Source organism: Delphinus delphis, chromosome 3 (genome assembly GCF_949987515.2).
Source record: "Delphinus delphis chromosome 3, mDelDel1.2, whole genome shotgun sequence".
In the NCBI taxonomy this organism is placed as follows: Eukaryota; Metazoa; Chordata; class Mammalia; order Artiodactyla; family Delphinidae; genus Delphinus; species Delphinus delphis.
Window position 1 is genome coordinate 142,181,540 of NC_082685.1, and position 24,146 is coordinate 142,205,685.

Below are 24,146 nucleotides of genomic sequence, written 5' to 3' on the forward strand. Positions count from 1 at the left end.
CATTATCATCTATCATGAGGACCAGCTTGTGAAAGAGCTTGGGAAGCAGTACCTAAGGCCATCTCTCTCCATCTAATCTACACAGACACAGACCCCTTTATCATTCTTCATTTATAAGTAGTTCGAGATGGGAATAAAGATAATAACCATAAATCTTTTCTTTATATAAATAAACAAAGCACAAATGGATAAAGCTTGAAATCCCTAACTACTAGATAAGAAATATATATGATCAGATCTTGGAAATCATCAAGTATGTAAAACCAAAAATTAAAGAAAAAGCTGAATCTTCGAAGATGAACTATACAGGATACGTAAAGCACTATTTGTCTTAATATAGTACAGGTAAAGATGTTTTACAAATCATACTCTTTTATTTAGCCCTTTGGGGGTCTCACAACCCCTCATCATACAAGACACAGCATTATCTATCACTCCAAAAAAGGAAAAAACACTATCCTGGGACATGTGTTAATTATAGAAGTCTTTCTTCCCCACACTAATATAAACTGTGAAAGTCTGGCCAGAATTCTGATAGAACAGCCGGAAAACTTGTTACCAAAGATCGTTCATCCAATTCTGGTTGGGAGAGGAAAATCCGTGGTAGAAAATCTTACAAGACATATAAGTCCTTCACTTGGTCTTCTACCAGTGTGATGTAATATGGTGCTGGGTTTGGACAACAGAGCACTGGTCATTACTGTATTATACATTATACATTTTATAAAGAATAGCGTGTCATTTTGAACACCTACAAAATTTACATATCTGCAAAATCAAGTTCTCTTTTCTTGATATTTTATAGCATCAAGTATGTTTCTCCTTCAGGGTCGTGTTATCTAGTAGGTGATTCTTCACCCAGTTTTGCCATTCGTGGCAATTATTTCTATACTAGGAAGTATAGATATGTTTAAATGCCAATTCAATAAAACACCAAACTCTTGTGTAGAGAAGAAAAAAAAAGTTTCTAACTAATCAAAAGGGAAACATTGACTGTTTCTATTGCTTTGAAGGACTAGAAATAGAAGCAAAATAGTAAACAGAAAACATTTCCATGAGACTGCTGACACCAAATAAGTAGTAGATGCCTTTTAATACAGCATGTTGCAGGGTTAAATGACACTAGAAAAGGAATAAAGTACTAAACTGGACAAGCCCTGCTTTTAGTCCTCATTCTTCCGCCTTCAATGATTTATGAAGCCTGAAGCAGGATGTGATAGGTTCTTCATCTAATTGTAACTCCCCAAATGAGATCACTGTCAGACAGATAATTATAGGAAAAGACAACTCACTATAGGTTTTGAATCTGGATTCCTGCAGCAAACGTTATTTCAAAGAAGAAAATGTTGAATAGAGACTCTAAATAACTGCTCCTGAACTAAGAGTCTACTGGTTAAATTTATAAATTGTTCTTTTAAAAGAGACTGGAAATGAGAATAGAAATGAAATGATAAGCACATCAGAATTCGTCTTCTAAGGAAGAATAAAGATTAGAATTTTGATAAAATACAGTGACAAATTCCAAGAAATAATTTTTACTTCAAAGCAGAGTGTGTTCTACAAAAGAGATCCAGGAAACAGATCATATTCATTAACAGTATAACGACCAAAACAAATTATATTCATTACAGTTTTAGATTACCAGTATTTTAAGCATCCACAGTAAACTTGCTTCCTCCACTGAAATCAAAACATAGCTATTTTTAGTAGGTCTGAAAAAAGATCATCTCAAGTTTTAAAGAAGGAGACAATTAAAATTTGTACTTCTTTCATCAAATCTAAAAGAAAACATATTTATGCTCTGAAATTCCAAATTAATTAGAAAAAACTATTAACAAAAAACAAAAACAAGAGAAGCTGGTACGGAATAGGCCATTATAGTAAGTCCCGATAAGAACATACTATAATAAAATATAACAGAAGGTAAAGCAAAATTAACAAACACATTTTCACCAAACACCTACCATGTGCCATACATTGTTCTCACCACGGGAATATAATGCCCTTCCCACCCACAGGGCACCAAGGAGTCCCTTACTCCAATTCGGTCACTGGAAAATCCAGAAATGTCTGAGAAGAAGAGTACCAAAGATAACAGAAGTGTTGAGAAAATATGACCCACAAGGAAAGGTTAAAACAACAACAACTAAGTTTGGTTCACTTAGACAAGAGAAGACAGAACAGCAACTTTATAATCTTAAAGGAAATAGAGGATGTTGACCAGCTGTTCTCCAATTCCTTGAGGACTAGAGTAAAGGATGTGGGCTCTAAGCATGAGAATGTGAGCCTAAAAATAATGAAAAAAAAAAAAAGATATGATGGTATGGGATTTCATAAACAGAAATGAACTCTTAGGGAGGTTGTAAACTCTTCTGTTAAAGTCTAATTTTCATATAGGAGAGTTGAGCCGTGGTCCTCAGGTAGGCAAGATGGACTCTGGAAGATAATATTGAGACACGGAGCAACGTATGCCTGATGCCAGATGGCAGCTGATGAAGCAAAAGCCAGCAGCTTTGCCTGTGGCATACTTATGTGAAGGGAACCTATCACCAGTGTAGCAGAGGGGACTCGCACTAGGATCAAAGACATTATTTTATTTCCTATAATGTGAACGTCCTTGCAAATGTGCAGTGATCTTCGCGCTTCCTCCTAGGCACATTTGCTGCAATTTCATTATTTATTTCACATAGTTTTCCACCACAGTTATGATTTTTTTAATTAAAAGAAAATCTCATGGGCTTCCCTGGTGGCACAGTGGTTGAGAGTCCGCCTGCCGATGCAGGGGACATGGGTTCGTGCCCCAGTCCAGGAAGATCCCACATGCCGCGGAGCAGCTGGGCCCATGAGCCATGGCCGCTGAGCCTGCACGTCCGGAGCCTGTGCTCCGCAACAGGAGAGTCCACAACAGTAAGAGGCCCGCATACCACAAAAAAAAAAAAAAAAAAAAATCTCCTGGTGCTGGGTGAGATACAGGGATCACATTCCACTCAGTCTCTCCCTCTGAATGCAGTTATAAAACCTAAATTTCAGGTTTCTGAAAACTAAATAGTAGTAGGTGGACCGGGGAATTAGCCCAGAATTCAAAGTATCACTAAGGCAGCAGTGAGTTTACTATTTCCCCACTCTGGTACTCCACCCTATCCCCCGCTACAAAAAAACCTGTAATGAACAAAAGATCAAAAGTTTAAATTAAGGCAGCCTCAGTACAACTGAATTTTCCTTTTGCCTCGGGCTTCAATACAGCTTGGCATAGCGCTGTTACCGATCCCATTTTTATTTAAAGCACTGGAATTTTACTCATCATGAATTTTATGCATTAATTCTTATCTTTTATAATATTGCATTAAAATGTTAAGTTGCTTTGATTACTGAGTTTTTTGATACCTCCTTCAATTTTGTGCTTGAGTTTGACCCTAGTCCTGGCCTTGATTCAACCTATATCTCACTCTATTACACAAAGGTTAGCTCAAAATAAACCACACACCCAAAATGAACCACATTAAACCATAGAACTTTTAGAAGAAAACAGAAGAAAATCTGTGTAACCTGGAGTCAGTCAAGGAATTCTTAGATGTGACACCAAAGCTACATTCTACAAAATAAAAAACTGATAAATTAGACTTTACCAACATTAAAGTATTTTGGAGGAGCTTCAAGGTGGTGGAAGAGTAAGACGCAGAGATCACCTTCCTCCCCACAAATACAACAGAAATACATCTAAATGTAGAACAACTCCTACAGAACACTTACTGAACACTGGCAGAAGACCTCAGACCTCCCAAAAGGCAAGAAACTCACCACGTACCTTGGTAGGGCAAAAGAAAAAAGAATAAACAGAGACAAAAGGACAGGGATGGGACCTGTGCCAGTGGGAGGGAGCTGTGAAGGAGGAAAGGTTTCCACACACTAGGAAGCCCCTTCGTGGGTGGAGACTGCAGGTGTTGGAGGGGGGAGCTTCGGGGCCACAGAGGAGAGCACAGCAACAGGGGTGCAGAGGGCAAAGCAGAGAGATTCCCGCACGGATGATTAGTGCCAACCGGCACTGACCAGCCCGAGAGGCTTGTCTGCTCACCCGCCGGGGCCGGCGGGGGCTGAGAACTGAGGCTCGGGCTTCGGTCGGATCCCAGGGAGAGGACTGGGGTTGGTGGCGTGAACACAGCCTGAAGGGGGCTAGTGCGCCACGGCTAGCCGGGAGGGAGTCCAGGAAAAAGTCTGGAGCTGCCGAAGAGGCAAGACTTTTTCTTGCCTATTTGTTTCCTGGTGCGCAAGGAGAGGGGATTCAGGGTGCTGCTTAAAAGTACCTCCAGAGACGGGCGCGAGCCGCAGCTATCAGCGCGGACCCCAGAGACGGGCATGAGACACTAAGGCTGCTGCCGCCACCACCACGAAGCCTGTGTACAAGCACAGGTCACTATCCAACCTCCCTGTCTGGGAGCCTGTGCAGCCCGCCACTGCCAGGGTCCCAGGATCCAGGGACAACTTCTCCGGAAGAACACACAGTCTGGTGCAATGTCACAATGGCCTCTGCCTCCGCAGGCCCGCCCAACATTCCGTGCCCCTCCCTCCCCCCACCCCCTTCCTGAGTGAGCCAGAGCACCCGAATCAGTGGCTCCTTTACCCCGTCCTGTATGAGCGAAGAACAGACGCCCTCAGGTGACCTACAGGCAGAGGTGGGTCGAAATCCAAAGCTGAACCCCTGGAGCTGTGCGAACAAAGAAGAGAAAGGGAAATCTCTCCCAGCAGCCTCAGGAGCAGAGGATTAAATCTCCACAATCAACGTGATGTACCTGCATCTGTGGAATACATGAATAGACAACGAATCATCCCAAATTGAGGAGGTGGACTTTGGGAGCAAAGATATATATATATTTTTTCCCTTTTTCTCTTTTAGAGAGTATGTATGTGTATGCTTCTGGGTGTGATTTTGTCTGTATAGCTTTGCTTTTACCATTTGTCTTAGGGTTCTGTCTGTACGTTTTTTTTTTTTTTACTTTTTTAAAATTTTTCTTAGTAATTATTTTTTATTTTAATAACTTTCCTTTATTTTATTTTATTTTATCTTCATTCTTTCTTTCTCTCTTTTTTTTCTCCCTTTTATTCTGAGCCGTGTGGATGAAAGGCTCTTGGTGCTCCAGCCAGGCGTCAAGGCTGTGCCACTGAGGCGGGAGAGCCAAGTTCAGGACACTGGTCCACAAGAGACCTCCCAGCTCCACGTAATATCAAACGGCAAAAATCTCCCAGAGATCTCCATCTCAACGCCAAGACCCAGCTTCACTCAACGACCAGCAAGCTACAGTGCTGGACACCCTAGGCCAAACAACTAGCAAGACAGGAACACAACCCCATCCATTAGCAGAGAGCCTGCCTAAAATCATCATAAGGCCACAGACACCCCAACACACCACCAGACGGGGACCTACCCACCAGAAAGACAAGACCCAGCCTCATCCACCAGAACACAGGCACTAGTCCCCTCCACCAGGAAGCCTACACAACCCACTGAACCAACTTTAGCCACTGCGGACAGACACCAAAAACTACGGGAGCTACAAACCTGCAGCCTGAGGAAAGGAGACCCCAAACACAGTAAGGTAAGCATAATGAGAAGACAGAGAAACACACAGCAGATGAAGGAGCAAGGCAAAAACCCACCAGACCTAACAAATGAAGAGGAAATAGGCAGTCTACCTGAAAAAGAATTCACAATAACAATAGTAAAAATGATCCAAAATCTTGGAAATAGAATACAGAAAATACAAGAAACATTTAACAAGGACTTAGAAGAACTAAAGACAAACAGACAGTGATGAACAACACAATAAATGAAATTAAAAATTCTCTAGAAGGGAACAATAGCAGAATAACTGAGGCAGAAAAACGGATAAGCGTCATGGAAGATAAAACAGTGGAAATAACTACTGCAGAGCAGAATAAAGAAAAAAGAATGAAAAGAATTGAGGACAGTCTCAGAGACCTCTGGGACCACATTAAACACACCAACATTGGAATTATAGGGGTTCCAGAAGAAGAAGAGAAACAGAAAGGGACTGAGAAAATATTTGAAGAGATTATAGTTGAAAACTTCCCTAATATGGGAAAGGAAATAGTTAATAAAGTCCAGGAAGCACAGAGAGTCCCATACAGGATAAATCCAAGAGGAAACACGCCAAGACACATATTGATCAAACTATCAAAAATTAAATACAAAGAAAAACTATTAAAAGCAGCAAGGAAAAACCAACAAATAACACATAACAGAATACCCATAAGGTTAACAGCTGATCTTTCAGCAGAAACTCTGCAAGCCAGAAAGGAGTGGCAGGACATATTTAAAGTGATGAAAGGGAAAAACCTACAACCAAGATTACTCTACCCAGCAAGGATCTCATTCAGATTCGACAGAGAAATTAAAATCTTTACAGACAAGCAAAAGCTAAGAGGATTCAGCACCACCAAACCAGTTTTACAACAAATGATGAAGGAACTTCTCTAGGCAGGAAACACAAGAGAAGGAAAAGACCTACAATAACAAACCCAGAACAATTAAAAACATGGGAATAGGAACATACATATCGATAACTACCTTAAATGTAAATGGATTAAATGCTCCAACCAAAAGACATAGACTGGCTGAATGGATACAAAAACAAGACCCGTATATATGCTGTCTACAAGAGACCCGCTTCAGACCTAGGGACACATACAGACAAAGTGAGGGGATGGAAAAAGATATTCCATGCAAATGGAAATCAAAAGAAAGCTGGAGTAGTAATTCTCATATCAGACAAAATAGACTTAATATAAAGACTACTACAAGAGACAAAGAAGGACACTACAAAATGTCAAGGGATTGATCCAAGAAGAAGATATAACAATTGGAAATATTTATGCACCCAACAGAGGAGCACCTCAATACATAAGGCAAACACTAACAGCCATAAAAGGGGAAATCGACAGTAACACAATCATAGTAGGGGACTTTAACACCCCACTTTCACCAATGGACAAATCATCCAAAATGAAAATAAATAAGGAAACACAAGCTTTAAATGATACATTAAACAAGGTGGACTTAATTGATATTTATAGGACATTCCATCCAAAAACAACAGAATACACATTCTTCTCAAGTGCTCATGGAACATTCTCCAGGATAGATCATATCTTGGGTCACAAAACAAGCCTTGGTAAATTTAAGAAAATTGAAATTGTGTCAAGTATCTTTTCTGACCACAACGCTATGAGACTAGATATCAATTACAGGAAAAAATCTGTAAGAAATACAAACACATGGAGGCTAAACAATACAGTATTTAATAATCAAGAGATCACTGAAGAAATCAAAGAGGAAATCAAAAAATACCTAGAAACAAAAGACAATGAAAACATGACGACCCACAACCTATGGGATGCAGCAAAAGCAACTCTAAGAGGGAAGTTTATAGCAATAAAATCCTACCTTAAGAAACAGGAAACATCTCGAAAACACAACTTAACCTTGCACCTAAAGAAATTAGAGAAAGAAGAACAAAAAACCCGCAAAGTTAGCAGAAGGAAAGAAATCATAAAGATCAGATCAGAAATAAATGAAAAAGAAATGAAGGAAACGACAGCAAAGGTCAATCAAACTAAAAGCTGGTTCCTTGAGAAGATGAACAAAATTGATAACCCATTAGCCAGACTCATCAAGAAAAAAAGGGAGAAGACTCAAATCAATAGAATTAGAAATGAAAAAGGAGAAGTAACAACTGACACTTCAGAAATACAAAGGACATGAGAGATTACTACAAGCAACTATATGCCAATAAAATAGACAACCTGGAAGAAATGGACAAATTCTTAGAAAAGCACAACCTTCTGATACTGAACCACGAAGAAATAGAAAATATAAACAAACCAATCACAAGCACTGAAACTGAAACTGTGATTAAAAATCTTCCAACACACAAAAGCCCAGGACCAGATGGCTTCACAGGCGAATTCTATCAAACATTTACAGAAGAGCTAAAACCTATCCTTCTCAAATTCTTCCAAAATATAGCAGAGGGAGGAACACTCCCAATCTCATTCTATGAGGCCACCATCACCCTGATACCAAAACCAGACAAAGATGTCACAAAGAAGGAAAACTATAGGCCAATATCACTGATGAACATAGATGCAAAAATCCTCAACAAAATACTAGCAAACAGAATCCAACAACACATTAAAAGGATCATACACCATGATCAAGTGGGGTTTATCCCAGGAATGCAAGGATTCTTCACTATACGCAAATCAATCAATGTGATACACCATATTAACAAACTGAAGGAGAAAAACCATATGATCAACTCAATAGATGCAGAGAAAGCTTTTGACAAAATTCAACATCCATTTATGATTAAAACCCTCCAAAAAGTAGGCATAGAGGGAATTTTTCTCAACATAATAAAGGCCACATATGACAAACCCACAGCCAACATCGTCCTCAATGGTGAAAAACTGAAACCATTTCCACAAAGATCAGGAACAAGACAAGGTTGCCCACTCTCACCACTATTATTCACCATAGTTTTGGAAGTGTTAGCGACAGCAATCAGAGAAGAAAAAGAAATAAAAGGAATCCAAATCGAAAATGAAGAAGTAAAGCTGTCACTGTTTGCAGATAACATGATACTATACATAGAGAATCCTAAAGATGCTACCAGAAAACTACTAGATCTAGTGAATAAATTTGGTAAAGTAGCAGGATACAAAAGTAATGCACAGAAATCTCTAGCATTCCTATACACTAATGATGAAAAATCTGAAAGTGAAATTAAGGAAACACTCCCATTTACCGCTGCAACAAAAAGAACAAAATATCTAGGAATAAATCTACCTAAGGAGACAAAAGACCTGTATGCAGAAACTTATAAGACACTGAGGAAAGAAATTAAAAATGGTACAAAGAGATGGAGAGATATACCATGTTCTTGGATTGGAAGAATCAACATTGTGAAAATGACTCTACTATCCAAAGCCATCTACAGATTCAATGCAATCCCTATCAAACTACCACTAGCATTTTTCACAGAACAAGAACAAAAAAATTCACAATTTGTATGGAAACACAAAAGACCCCGAAGAGCCAAAGCAATCTTGAGAAAGAAAAACGGAGCTGGAGGAATCAGGCTTCCTGACTTCAGACTATACTACAAAGCTACAGTAATCAAGATAGTATGGTACTGGCACCAAAACAGAAATACAGATCAATGGAACAGGAAAGAAAGCCCAGATATAAACACACACACATATGGTCACCTTATCTTTGATAAAGGAGGCAAGAATACACAGTGGAGAAAAAAGAGCCTCTTCAGTAACTGGTGCTTGGAAAACTGGACAGGTACATGTAAAAGTATGAAACTCCCTAACACCATACACAAAAATAAACTCAAAATGGATTAAAGAGCTAAATGTAAGGCTAGACACTATCAAACTCTTAGGGGAAAACATAGGCAGAATAGTCTATGACATACATTACAGCAAGCTCCTTTTTGACCCACCTCCTAGAGAAGTGGAAATAAAAACAAAAATAAACAAATGGGACCTAATGAAACTGAAAAGCTTTTGCACAGCAAAGGAAACCATAAACAGGACAAAAAGACAACCCTCAGAATGGGAGAAACTATTTGCAAATGAAGCAACTGACAAAGGATTAATCTCCAAAATTTACAAGCAGCTCATGCAGCTCAATATCAAAAAAAACAAACAACCCAATCCAAAAATGGGCAGAAGATCTAAATAGACATTTCTCCAAAGAAGATATACAGATTGCCAACAAACACATGAAAGAATGCTCAACATCATTAATCATTAGAGAAATGCAAATCAAAACTACAATGAGATATCATCTCACACCGGTCAGCATGGCCATCATCAAAAAATCTACAAACAATAAATGCTGGAGAGGGTGTGGAGAAAAGGCAACCCTCCTGCACTGTTGGTGGGAATGTAAATTGATACAGCCACTATGAAGAACAGTATGGAGGTTCCTTAAAAAACTCAAAAGAGAACTACCATACGACCCAGCAATCTCACTACTGGGCATATACACTGAGAAAACCATAATTCAAAAAGAGTCATGGACCACAATGTTCATTGCAGCTCTATTTACAATAGCCAGGACATGGAAGCAACCTAAGTGTCCATCAACAGACAAATGGATAAAGAAGATGTGGCACATATATTTACAATGGAATATTACTCAGCCATAAAAAGAAACAAAATTGAGTTATTCGTAGTGAGGTGGATGGACCTAGAGTCTGTCATACAAAGTGAAGTAAGTCAGAAAGGGAAAAACAAATACCGTATGTTAACACATATATATGGAATCTAAAAAAAAAAAAAAGATGGTCATGAAGAACCTAGGGGCAAGACGGGAATAAAGACACAGACCTACTAGAGAATGGACTTGAGGATATGGTGATGGGGAAGGGTAAGCTTTGACAAAGTGAGAGAGTGGCGTGGACATAAGTACACTAAACGTAAAATAGATAGCTAGTGGGAAGCAGCTGCATAGCACAGGGAGATCAGCTCGGTGCTTTGTGATCACCTAGAGGGGTGGGATAGGGAGGGTGGGAGGGAGGGAGACGGAAGAGGGAAGAGATGTGGGAACATATGTATACGTATAAGTGATTCACTTTGTTATAAAGCAGAAACTAATACCATTGTAAAGCAATTATACTCCAATAAAGATGTTAAAAAAATAATGTATTTTGCCTTGTAAAAGACTCTATTAAGAAAAAGAAAAAAACAAGCAACAGACTGGGAGAGAATAGCCCAAGAACTTGGTATCTAGAATATATAGAGGACTCTCAAAATTAATAGTAAGAAACAAACAACCTCATTTAAAACAGGGCAAAAGACCTGAAGAGGCATTTCACCCAAGAGAATACAACTATGGAAAATGGACACATGAAGATATTCAACATCACTGGCCATTAGGAAAATTCACATTATAACCACTCCACACACCTATTAGAATGTATAAAATAAAAAATGCTACAATACAAAGTGTTGGTGAGGATGCAGAGTAAGTAAAAAACACATACACTGTTGGTGGGAATACAACATGACATTGTTAATCTGAAGATGGCTTGGAGTTTCTCATAAAAATAAATATACACTCACTATATGACCCAGCAAGCCTACTCTTAGGTATTTGCCCTAGAGAAAAGAAAACTTACATTCACACAAAAACCTCTATACGAATGCTTACAGCAGCTCCATCCGTAATCTCCAAAAATTAGAAATAATCAAACGTCCTTTAGTAGATAAAAACACTGTGCTATATCCATACAGTGGAATACTATTCAGCAATAAAATGTAACAAGTTATTGATACGCACAACTAACCTGGATGAGTCTCAAAGGATTCTGCTGAAAGAAGTTGATCTAAAAAGGTTACACACTATGTAAGTCCATTTGTATGACATTCTTGAAAAGTCAACACTATAGTGATGGAGAACAGACCAGTGAATGCCAGGGATAAGGAGTGGAGAGCGAGGGAGGGGGTAAGAGGGTGACTATAGAGGGATGGCACAAAGGAGTTTTTAGGGGGTGATGGAACTAACTGTTCTGTATCCTGATTGTATTGATGGAACTACAGGAATCTATAGGGGTTAAAAATCACAGAACTGTGCACTTTAAAAATAATAAAAAATAATCAGCACTAAGCTTGTTCCTTTCATTTTCCCTACGTAAAGCATTTTAAGACTTGATAAGGTACATATTAACAGTTAAACCATCATGAAATTGGTGGTTTCTTTCCTCTCTATTCTCACGTGCCTACAGATGAACACTCAACTGCACTCTTTAAATCCTGAGAACTACTGTCCTGGAACATCCATAGCATGATACCTGTAGGTGCAATGAAAAGTAATTTAATCACATCTTATGGACACTACCCCCATTCTGGACACTGTGAGGCTAACTCAGCAGGGGACTCCAGCTGAGTTCCAGTTACTGAATCTGAAGAAAGGGTTTAGTAAGTCAAATCACAAAAGTGGTAAAAATGTAATATTTTTTTCCATCATAACCCAATGGCATCTCTTTTCTTCGCTACTTAAAGAAAACCTAAATGTCCATCAACAAAGGAATGGATAAAGAATGGGTATGAAAAAAAAAAAAGAATGGATGTGGTACATACAAACAATGGAATATTACTCAGCCACAAAAAGGAACGAAACTGGGTCATTTGTAGAGACGTGGATGGACCTAAAGAGTGTCATATAGAGTGAAGTAAGTCACAAAAACAAATATCGTATATTAACGCATATATGTGGAATCCAGAAAAATGGTACAGATGACCTTAATTGCCAAGCAGACACAGAGACACAGATGTAGAGAATAAATGTATGGATACCAAGGGGGAAAGGGGTGGGGTGGGAGGAATTGGGAGATAGGGATTGACACATAGACACTATTGATACTATGTATAAAATAGACAACTGATGGGAACATGCTGTATAGCACAGGGAAGTCTACTTAATGCACTGTTGCACTACTATTCCTTATGCGATCCTGACTGGGCAAAGACATCGCTTGAATCCTTTATTTCTAGAAAACGCTTAAAGACGTGTGATTCGGCCTGAGCTGGGACTTTATATCAGTAAGACAGATCATTAGTCTATTCCCAGTACAAAATGGAAGAACAGTTGAGTTCTTCAGCTCCTTCAGAGACAAGCTTTCACAGGCACAGCTTCATTAACTCATTAAGTTTGAAGTAAATTCCCATATTAGTCGTTATCTGTATTCAAATATAAGAACAAAGACACATTCCAAAGCCAATTCTGAGGACTCCTTGGAATATCCATTAATTTGAATGACCTTTCTTCTCTCATTCACATGTACAAATAACATGGGGGGATTGTAGTCTGAAGAGTCAGCATGTCCCTTACACTTATTAATTAAGATACATAGCTAGATTCATGAAGGGTCTATTATTTCATGGCCCCATTATATCCATTTATACTTATTCAATCTCTTTCGATATAAAATATCAATATTCTCTCCTAATAAGAACACAAAAACTTTTTATGTGAAATGGAAGTGCTAATCCTTTCATTTTATATGTTATATGTCATTTTATATATTGACACATATAGCAATTTTCTTGGACATCAAAATTCATTAATTTAAAGGTCATATCTCAGTATAATCTGTGGGTAATGTGATAAGATATGATGTTTAGAAAAATAATGAGAACTCAAGTTCTCTTCAGAACTTCACCTAACTATATAAAGAAGGAAAGACAGCTGGTATTTTTATGGAAATTTTTGTTCTTTTAAAGAAATCTCTTTCTTTTTTTTTACACAATATGGACCTTACCTTCTCCTCAATATATGCAGTAGGCTATCTCTGTAATCGGATAAGTATGTCTGAAATAAGAAACTTTCCCCACCTTTTGGTAAATATATAAACTATTACTTAATTAACATAACTTTGACAATAATTATGTATTTTTCAACCAATACCTATGATAATAAGGGGCAGAGATACAGCCTGTAGGTAGGTAGGCAGTAAGTAAGTAAGTGTGCCTACTCCGGATTTCATCTCCCACGGGAAAGGGATATTGCAGAGAACAAGTAGTGGTAGAAAGAAACAAAACTCTAAGATAATCCTTGTTCTTTGCTATCTATTCTCTTCAATGCTTAAAAAGCATTCCTAAAGATAATCAAATATTCTTCAGATGATCACAAATGAGTTTTTTTCTTCCTTAAAAGACCTTTACTATTATCTCTCTTATATGGGCACCAGGATTCTCAATCAACTTTGAAATGCCTACAGTCTAGTTGAAAATGCCAAAGCAAATTTCCCTTCCCTTCCGTTCAGTAGCCGTGCTAAATGCTATAGCTATGTTTTAAAAATAAAGGTTTAGTTTTTCTTTTTCTTCTCTTCACTTTGTTCATTCAGTGTTTACAGAAACAGAGATCCCTCACCAAACTATGTAAACAAACAAATTAGAAGAGAAGTTGGGACCAAGCGTGAAATTTCTGGCTGTTTTCCTTTCCACCTTTTTCTTCTCTCTACACAAGGGAATGTCTGCTCTCTCTTAAATTACTGCCCAAAGCAACTGAGGTGAAGAGGCCACCATCTTAATACCAGGTCAAAACAACTTCATTTCACTATGCTTGGGTTAAAGAGTATAAATGGTAATATACTAGTACAACTGCATAAACCATGTCCCTTGATTTATATTAGTAAAAAAGGAAATTCTATTAATCATTTTGCAACAAAGTATAGTTTGATGAAATATCACTAAGCTAATAATAGTTTTAAATGTTATGTCACAGCATTTCCTGAAATAACTGGAACTTTGAAAAGACTTAAAAATTTCTATGTTTCTTCTAAACATAATTACCTTTTACAAAAATGATAGGTCATCTCCAAATTACATTTAGTCCATTCCTTCTCTCCTATGCTTTTTCACATAAAATAGAGTAATGGAAGCTTTTTACACAATATATAAACATGCTAGGGTCCCATCTACACAAAGACAAAGGTGAGCTTTTAAATTCAAGATCAAATTATATTCTGGAATTTATCTTAGAAAAGAGGCTAAGCACATTGTTCAAATTACAACGAAGTAGATGATAAATGAGGATATGCATTTTTTTTTAACTTGAGGAAACAAAATTGGACTAGGAAAAGGAAACACCTAAAAATAATTTCAGCAGAATTGTAAAATGTGTACAAACATCACACAGTAAAAATAGTAAATGTTAAACACTTGTCATCTCCTAGCAAAGAGCGTTGAGAGTCTCTAAACTGAATAGAGAAAGAAACATTTTCAGAGCATATGACAATGCAGAGAGTGCAATTAAAACCATTTTTAAAGTTTGTTTCAAAACTAAATATGGAAAATATAATTGTTATATTTTAAAAAGCTATTTATTGTGAAGATTGTAGGACAGTTTTTAGTTATTAGGAAATTAATTGTATAGATTGTTAACATTCCCTAACTGAAGACAATGTTTGGCTCCCTATCTATATTGAGCTTGGCATGCCAGAATATAACTGTCTAGGGATTTATTTAGTTTTAGAAAAGGGTGTGGGAAAATGCAGTCAATCATACTTTACTGAAGTAAATGGCTTTAGGATAGACCTAACAGCACCATTGCCTGTGCCTAGTCAAACAAGCAAACAACTAAATGTTGATATTAAGAATATGAGATGCTGCCTTTTAGCTAAATTAAAACTCAATACAGTAAGTACCTTATTATAGCAGAGTGTGGTGTTTCCAAAAGAAATGACAATCCTGGCTTTTCATAACAAAAATACAATTAAATAAAAGAGGTGTTTTTTGGCCCTTCTAGCAAAGTGTCCCCCCTCTTTATCCATCCCAAAGAATGAATTTGTTTATTTTTCTACATTCCAAGAAGACTTAAAACTTGAGAAAATAGGGATCAGAGGGGCAGTTTAAAGTCCCTTTAGCATACCGTTCTACAATATAAACAGAAAACAATGCTGTCTGATGTTAACAACCAAAAAAAGACAAACAAATCCTAAATCAATGATTTAAAAGGCCACTTTAAGGTGTGTGGTTTTGTCCTATTTGAAGTTCTCTCTTCTTCATCCATCTATTAAAATGGGTCTCAAAATCAGTTTTCTGACTTTTCTAAGATAATTCAATATGATAAATTCTGTTTCCTTAATGACCTCACTCTTTTCTTTGTATCTCTTCACTTGCTCATCCCTTAAATGCTCTGGTTTCCTAGGGCTCATATTCTCCATCCTTCATGCCCTTTCCGTGATCAAACTAATCAGCAACCAACATTTCAACTATGAACTATAAATACTCCTCCCAAAACTGTGTCTTCTTTCTTCTAAGCACCAAAGTTATCTACCCATCTGCCCACTGAACATCTCCACCCAGAGGTCCTAAAGGTACTTCAAGTTCAACGTACCAACAACATACTCGCTGTCTTTCTTCTAAAACCTGCTATCTTTTTTTGTTTTCTTTTAATTGCAGGGAACACTGACCCAGTCTCCTAAATTATACATATACAAATAAATACTACGTCTTGTAAATCTAACCTTCACACTTCAATAAAAATCAACGTCTAAGACCTGGATCTGAAAATGTCATTCCTTTGTTTAAAAAAAAAAAAAAAAAAACGAGAAACAAAAAACCATAAGATAAAGTCACTTTATTATGGTATACAAAGTCAGTTTACCCTTCCATCTCTAGATACTTCTCTCCTGCCTCACTCTCCAAAGACACACCTGTGCTCTACAGTATGCATTACTTGCACTTCCCAAGTATACCATTCACTCATTCAATAAACAAGCACCTTCTATGTGCCAGGCACTGTTCTGAGCATTGGGGATATTGCAGTGAACAAAACAGACAAAGTTTCTGCCCTCATGGGCGTACATCCTGGTGGAAGCAGACAGACAAAAACAAACAAATATATAATAGATGAGATGGTGGTAAGTGCCATGGACAAAAACATCTAGTTAGAAAAGCAATTCAGAGCAACACAACAAACAGTGTGTTCTGTACACTTATGACATCCACATGTCTTTAAAAGTACGATCATACTTCTATATCCCTTAATTTAATTACATTTCAACTTAAATTATAATTTAAAAACACAACCCCATGAGTTTGTGAGATACTGAGATGTATAGTCGTTGATGTATATACATCAACGATGTATAATACTGAGATGTATAGTCGTTGAGAGGCATTAAAAACAAAACAAAACAAAACCAGCTTACTTCTGGAACAACCCATTATAATAATTTTATTTTTTGAGATTAAAGTTGATAGAGTCAAGAGTGTTTTTCTTTGATTCTAGTGTTTTAGTTGGCTCCTGGATGCACCCCAAAAAAAGTATTATTAGTGTTGGCACATTTCAAATTATGTCATGAGATTAGAATCTATAAAACTTAAAGTACTCATCTAGAATTAGTCTCATTGTTAGTTCATTGTCTCTATACCATGGTTTCAAATTTAGTGCCTACAACTTAAGACTCCACAGTAACATTAAAACATTAGAGACAGGAGCTTTTTGCTGGTGATTTAAAAACAGTTGTTCAATTGTCTGAATCATTTAAGTACATAATATGTCTCAACTGTTTACGTAGAGCTGAAACAACCAGAGAAATCTACATAAGAGCACTGTTTAAGATACAGGATATTACTAAAGGATTTGACTATGAGCCAAAGAAAATTTGCACAGACATTAATTGGCCTGTTTCATACTCGAAAAATAACAATGATTTGCCTTACCATCTAAATACTAATACATACTTTCAAAGACTTTAAAGGAACTCAGATTTTCCTCTGGGAATCTTCACTATTATTGTATTACATACGGCTCCAGTCTCTAGACATGAATGAATGAATGAATGAATGCACGCATGCTGGTGTTTTAGTGCTTACATAAATATGTAAAGAAAACTAAAGGGGGGTTTTTCAGATGTGGAAGTTAAATCTGAAATGTTTTAAACTTCTAATAACTAAATAGATATTAACCTCAGTGGAAGCTGAGTCTTACCTTAATGACACCTCTAACAAGGAGAATTCTGTCAAAGTTTTCAAACAATGATACACTTCATCACATTCTGAGGGCATAACGTTTCACTTCTGTCCATAATCCCTGAATCCTTACAAACATGCACATTGTGGGAAGCTCCTTTCTGTACGTTACATGAAGATCAGCTTCTTCTCTCCTCAAATTGGTTGGCAGAGCGGGTAAACATCCCAGGCCCAGCTGAAATTCTGACTAAAGTGTGGGCCTATAGGAAATATTGGGTTGGGGAGGGAAAAGTGTAGATAAGCCAGTCTGCAATGTACTAATAATTCCTGTGTTGGAGAAAAAAAGCAGCTACCACTGTACTGTAAGGGCAAGAACTTATGTTCTGTTTCAAAACCAAAACCAAAAATGGCTAAGAGGCAAACTTCACTTCATTCTCAAGGCTGGGAGGAAAGAACACACATACCGCATCTGTGATGTCTATTTCATACACCCTTTGGAAAGTCCTGCGCTCAAAGAAAACAAGTTTGCCGCTGCCACATCCCCTTTGAACAGACGTACCGGTGACTATGAGTTTATCATCTGGACTGAAACAGCAGTCAGTCCTACAGACAAAAAGAGTTTATAAGTATAGGCTTATGATGCCACAACAGTGCAGTGATAATGAGTTAAAATATAAACAACCTCACTGTAATAAGAGACAACTCTTACATAGGGTTTATAGTAAGTCAGGCACTTATATTAATTCACTTAATACTCACAATAATCCTATGAAGTAGATACTATTATCCCCATTTTACTGATTAGGAAACTGAGGCAGGAAGAGGTTAAATAAACCTTGTCCAAGATCACAAAAGTAAGTGGTACAGCTGGGATTCGAACTTAGACAGCCTGACTCCAGAATCTGTGCTCTAATTTCTATACATTATAATATCTTTCAATGTAAATAACGTGTGGGAAAAACTCAATATAGACATTAACCCTGTCTACACACAAATAGACAGTGTATGACTTACGTCTAAGTAGTGATTATTTTGATCAGTTTGGGAACTATTTTTATCAGCACCACCTCTCAAACAATTTGAGTTTTGTCAAGTCAAGCACCATGAAATGAGGAGCAGCTTGTACCGCTGGAACCTAATTGATGGCTGTGATTCAACAGCTCTTGTGATGAGAGGTCTGGCCACCTGACTGTGAATAATCTAAGACATGAGCCAAAGACGCTATCTAGTTAGCATTACCTGCAGCAGGCATAAGGCTCAAAAGATTCGTATCGGCTATAAATTCATGTTTGTTTATCCATCTGTTTGTTTTAACAGATAAATGCCATGGGCAATAGACTGTGTCAGAGTTAGTGCTCTGAGATTATACAGCTTCCTCCATTTGCTGCTTCCATTACCTTCACACTCTCCTTGTTGGTCATTATTTAATACAGGTGAGAAATTTTATTTCTACCAAAATAGACATTTTTGCTTAGGCACCAATTGTAGGACTTAGAGATGAAATCCCAACCTCAGCTGTTTGCAGAAAAATCTTTAAAGCTTCAGTTATCAAGTCAGTAGAATGCAGATAACAGTGTTCAACTACCCAGAGCAAGACAGTTTGAATAAGTGACAGTTACCGAATTACTGACTGAAATGATGATAAGAAAAAATTGAGAAAATGACATATAATATTCAGTAACTATGAAGAATTGCTTTAATGGTAGGAGGATTCAAATTTTAAAAGAAAACAAAAGACAGGCCTACTCTGTCATTTATACACTATTAAAAGAACAATTCAACCCTTTAAAATGTTTTTACTACCCCAAGACCTATGTGTGCATACAATATATATATTCACACACACAAATACATGAACAGCCATGATTTCAACTTCAAAAATAGAATTTTATATTCTGAAGAATGTACGAAATGAAAGGAAAAATAAAAATTCATCTTTCAAAAAACCTATTTCAATCACTCTTCAAGTCCCTTTTCTAGAAAATGTAAGACACATACTATAAATTAACATGAAGATGAAAAAATTACTTGTCCATTCTCTTGTGCTTATCGAATATTAAAAATATGCTACTTACATTGGGAACATGGTGGGAAGACCCGAGGCTGAAAAAAGTGGCTTATTAAACTGTCGGATGTCCCATAATTTTAATGTATCATCACCTGATAGAGGAATGAGAAAGGAAAAAAAGAGAAAGTAAATTTTGCAAAAAAAGAACCAGCCCCAAGTTTAGAGTTTGCACAACTTAGTGTATAACTATAAGAAAAGGAAGGGAGAGAGGGAGGCGGGGGAGGGAGGGAGAGAGAGAGAAAGGAAGGAGGCAGGAGGGAAGGGGATGCACATAACACATTTTACTTTTTAACTAGGGAGTTTGAGAGCCGTAGTTGTGAGAACAGTAGAAAGATACATGATAATGAACTAGCTTCCTAGAAATTACTTTCCAGATTGATGTAGCATCTGTAGGCTAGAAGGAACCCTGGAGAATCTTCTCTAAAAAGTGACTTTAGAGCAGATGGTAGTTTCCCTGTGGTATATCTGAGCATAACTTGACTTCTTAAGAAGATATTAATTTAGCAACCACCAGGACTGAAAATAGTTCAGTTCACAACAGATTCTTTTTCCCACCAGTGTGTGGGTGAAACTATCCATTAACATTAATGAGAGTGAGCCAATGTGATTCCTTTCCCTCCAGTGTAACTCTGTCTGTGGATATCATTCTTCACCTTGCTGGGGAGTATAGCTTTTCCAAACCATTTAAAGCATAATTAATATTCTTTAAAGAATCACTTTTGAAGTATTTCTATAGGGCTACTAACTAATTCCTGTTCACAATGAAAGCCAAAACTCATATAAGTAATATCTTTGCTGTCCTTTTTCCCCAGTGTCCGCAGCTGAGACCTGCCTCAACCCCCTGGGTCCAATAAGGAATCAGTACCAGATGCAAGTGGGGTGAGTGGAGAATTCAATAAAAATCCCCATTCTCTCCCCAGCAACCCTGACTGTGAAACCCAACTTTTGGCAGGTGCTCTAATCCACAACTGGCTGGATTGGAGACCTGCTTATACTGGAAGAACTTTGTTAAGACTAACCTTTTTGCTTTTAGTCTTTAAAAGAAGGTTACACATCCCCACAATCCTCAAACAATAAGAAAACATTAATCTGTATTAAATAGTTGAGTTAACCTGGCAGGTTCTGGAGCTAGCAGGAGCACCTTACAACACTCTGGGGACTCTGCTGAACAGAGAGACTTCCATCTGGTATACTCTATACACCCAGGAAGGAGAATGGTGGAATACAGTATACATGTTCTGTAGACGACATGTTACCCAACAGCTAGTATAGGATGGAAGGGGAAGGTAAAAATTATCACTAAAATGGCTTTGACTGAAATGGAGTTAATCCTATACTTCTAAGGCAGTAATAACCAACTGGGTGGGGCTGGGCTATTTCAGAATCCTCCAGGAAGAATTTTCCAAGTACACTCCTCTGTTATTCCCCTCTTCTTTCCCCACTCTACCTTGGAGATTGGGGTATACCACTCTAGAGGTGTGAGAGTGAATGTGAGAATTTCCTAGTGGAGGATTTGTGATTTTGAAAATCTTCCCAGGGGATTCAGATACATTCTTGGGGTAAGAATCACTGATGTAAGTACAGAGTATAGTACATAGCCTTAATTAAGGGTCATCTTAGGACTCAAAGAACAGGTTAGAATTGATGAACCAAAACATATATTTTATACATATCCATCTTTGCCATGTATACCGTAAATAGAAAATACATGTGCATGTGATTTGATTTTTAAAATTATGTGAGGGTAGTTTGGGTATAATATATCAATAGAAGGCTTCCTTGGAAGAAGGAGAATCTGGATAGAGCTCCCAAGGGTAAACGGGCATGGACCAGTTAAACTGAGGGGAGAGCTGTGCCAACTCTATGTTCCCCTCACTTCCATACCCTCTACATCAGGCTGTAAATTCTTTCAGGAAAGGAACCCTGCTATGATGTCCACAGTTTATGCCAAGCACCTAGCATAATGCTTAGCCTTAGCTCAGATCAGTTGCTCAAGATACAGTAAAGTGAGTGAATGAATGACTAAACTCAGTGTTGCTAGATTAATTTGGCCTGTGGAATAAAGACTAAATCCTTTATGTGATATTTAAGGCTATCTGTAACACGGCTCCAACCTACTTATCTTGATTCTTTTCTCTCCCCACAAATGGGCCTATTGGAAGATCCTCAGTCACGCCCCATGCTTCCCCCTAATGCTTTGTTCATAAGCTGCCCTCACTATTTTATTATTTCCTTCTATCAGCATACTACTTATTCACGTGAGAAAGATTTAGCAAAAAGTTAGAAACAATCTGTATTCAATCATATGAGTGTGGATAGGTAAACTTACAATACGACCACACAGAATTACATAGCTCTTAAAAAAAATAACATCCAGGTATACAAATTTTTTTAACTGAACTGAATTAGTGTTTGAACTGAAAAAAAATCAATGGTCAGCAAATAGAAGAGTTTGAAATACCAGACCCAGAACTATAAAATGATATAGAAAGAATATAGAATATCTACAAAAGTCCATAAGGTAGAGGCAATGGTCATCCTTGCAGGCTCCAAATGCTGATGGAATTTGGAGCTAAAATGAAAACTTAGGCAAAAAAGTACATATTTTCTAAATTTTACTTGATAATTTTAATAAAATAATGTTGCCAAGTTGGAAATGCATTTTAATGAAAATAACTAGACTGGCAAAGGTACATTAACAAAAGCACAGCTAGCTTTACTAAGCACTAGGATATTAGTGTGACATTTGTTAGAGTTACATACGATCATTTTATATATAGAAACATTTTAAAAAGAAAGCTTCTAACCTACCTCCACGAGAGGCAAGGACATTACCATCATAGGAAAAAGTCACGCAAGAAGTATCTGTGCCCGGGTCATGAGCTTGTTTATAGTGGAATTTAGGATGAACCTGTTTGCAAAGACAAGCAAAGTGTTAACATCTCATCTGAATTCAGATGAGAACATTTTTGTGGCAAGAATATTTTACTTTATCATCCAAAATATGATATATAGCTACATGAAAAATATTAATTTCACCTGATGATAGTTTTTTTATTTTGGAAAAAATTTCAAAGGGCTTTTTAAAACATCCATTTGCTTTAATAAGTGAAAAGAAGAGACAAGGTTAAGTTCTAGTAGGAGATATTTTTCAGACTGCCTTAGCAAGCTCTGAGCAACACAAGATTAGCACCACATTTAGCTCTTCTCATTATACTTATAAAGTTTTGGGGACCATTTCCTACAGTTATCTGAAAGAATAAATATAAATAAAAATGACAAATGAACATATTATTAACTCAAAAATATCACTGTATTCCTAGTATATGCCAGACACTGTGCACATGGTTGTAAGTCTTGAACTATCTTTAGTGTGCCTGTAGGATAATGTTGTTGTTGATGATGATGACGACAGCTAGCCGTTACACAATGCTTACCATACCCTAGGCACTATATTCTTTTACTAACTTGCCTGTGGTGCTCACGTTCACTCTAGAAGATTATCTTCATTTTACAGATTAGGAAACTAAGCACAGAGACTTAAGTACCTTGTCCAAAATCACAGAGCTAGTAAGTGGTCGAGCTAGGAGTTTGAACCAAAAAGCCTACCCTTAAACACTACCCTATACCCCCTCTCTACGGATGTATGTTATTAGTCTTTTTACTTGCAATGTCACTTCTAAACAGTTAATGACTTATAAAAGTAACTCTATTACACTCATCTTGCCACCCAGGTATGATTCAGTAACCAGAACAGGCCAAAGTACTAGGGAGTCAATTATCTCAGATCCACCAGGCTGGATAATTACACAGTGAATGGCCAGGGACATTACTAGTGATGACAGCATGTAGGTCTCTCCTGGCAGCCACAGGTATAGGAATACAAATGACCCATCTCCATCAATTTGCAGCAACCATAACAAAGAATGAATCACAAAACAGAGCTCACGTACATTAGCCTCCCCATAATATCCCCAACACTCCATCACTGAGCTTTCACCAAAAAGTTTCCAGTAATGAGGACACACTACCTCACAAAAGCAAGCCTTCAAAAAAAAAAAAACCTGTATATACTGAGTTAAAATTGTCTTCTCAAATACATCACTTAACTCGGACCTTCTGTTTTAATAAGGACCAGAGCTTCCTTGGCCTTCTGCGGAACTGTTACACTCAGATTTCTTTTCACTACATTCCTAGGTTAGTTCTAATGATTCTTGTGTCCCACTGTCACAATTTAAATTTAAATAATTTTTCAGAAGGTTAAATGGTAATAAATAAATAATAAAACTGTCTTCTCTCTTCCTCCATGTGACAGTCTTAGAAATTTATATTAAAGACAGTAATCATGCTTCCTCTTTTCATGGATATAAATAATTCATTGATTCATCTTTTTTTTTTTATATTAGGAATCAACTGTATGGCAGATACATGGGTTAGCAGGGAAACACACATGTGCCGAGATAAACATGGCTTCTCTTCTCAGAGGTGATAGACGGTCCCCCTGAAAGGACACAGATAAGCAAACAAAGTGACAAGTGGTACAGTGCGGAAGTATAGAGTAATTTGA

General features: G+C 37.4%; 1 protein-coding gene across 4 annotated transcripts in view; it reads right to left on the reverse strand.

Moving 5' to 3' along the window:
- WDR70 (WD repeat domain 70) overlaps nucleotides 1-24,146 on the reverse strand; it is a 308,150-nt gene that overhangs the window by 29,417 nt on the left and 254,587 nt on the right. For 3 of the 4 annotated variants that reach the window (XM_060009570.1, XM_069540615.1, XM_060009571.1), the window contains 3 exons: nucleotides 22,391-22,490; nucleotides 19,587-19,671; nucleotides 17,976-18,114 (listed from right to left, as the gene is read on the reverse strand). The exons of the other annotated variant lie outside the window; for it this stretch is intronic. In XM_060009570.1, coding sequence (XP_059865553.1) covers nucleotides 17,976-18,114; nucleotides 19,587-19,671; nucleotides 22,391-22,490 — 324 coding nt within the window. The remainder of the gene's footprint in view (nucleotides 1-17,975; nucleotides 18,115-19,586; nucleotides 19,672-22,390; nucleotides 22,491-24,146) is intronic. 4 annotated transcript variants of the gene reach the window in all.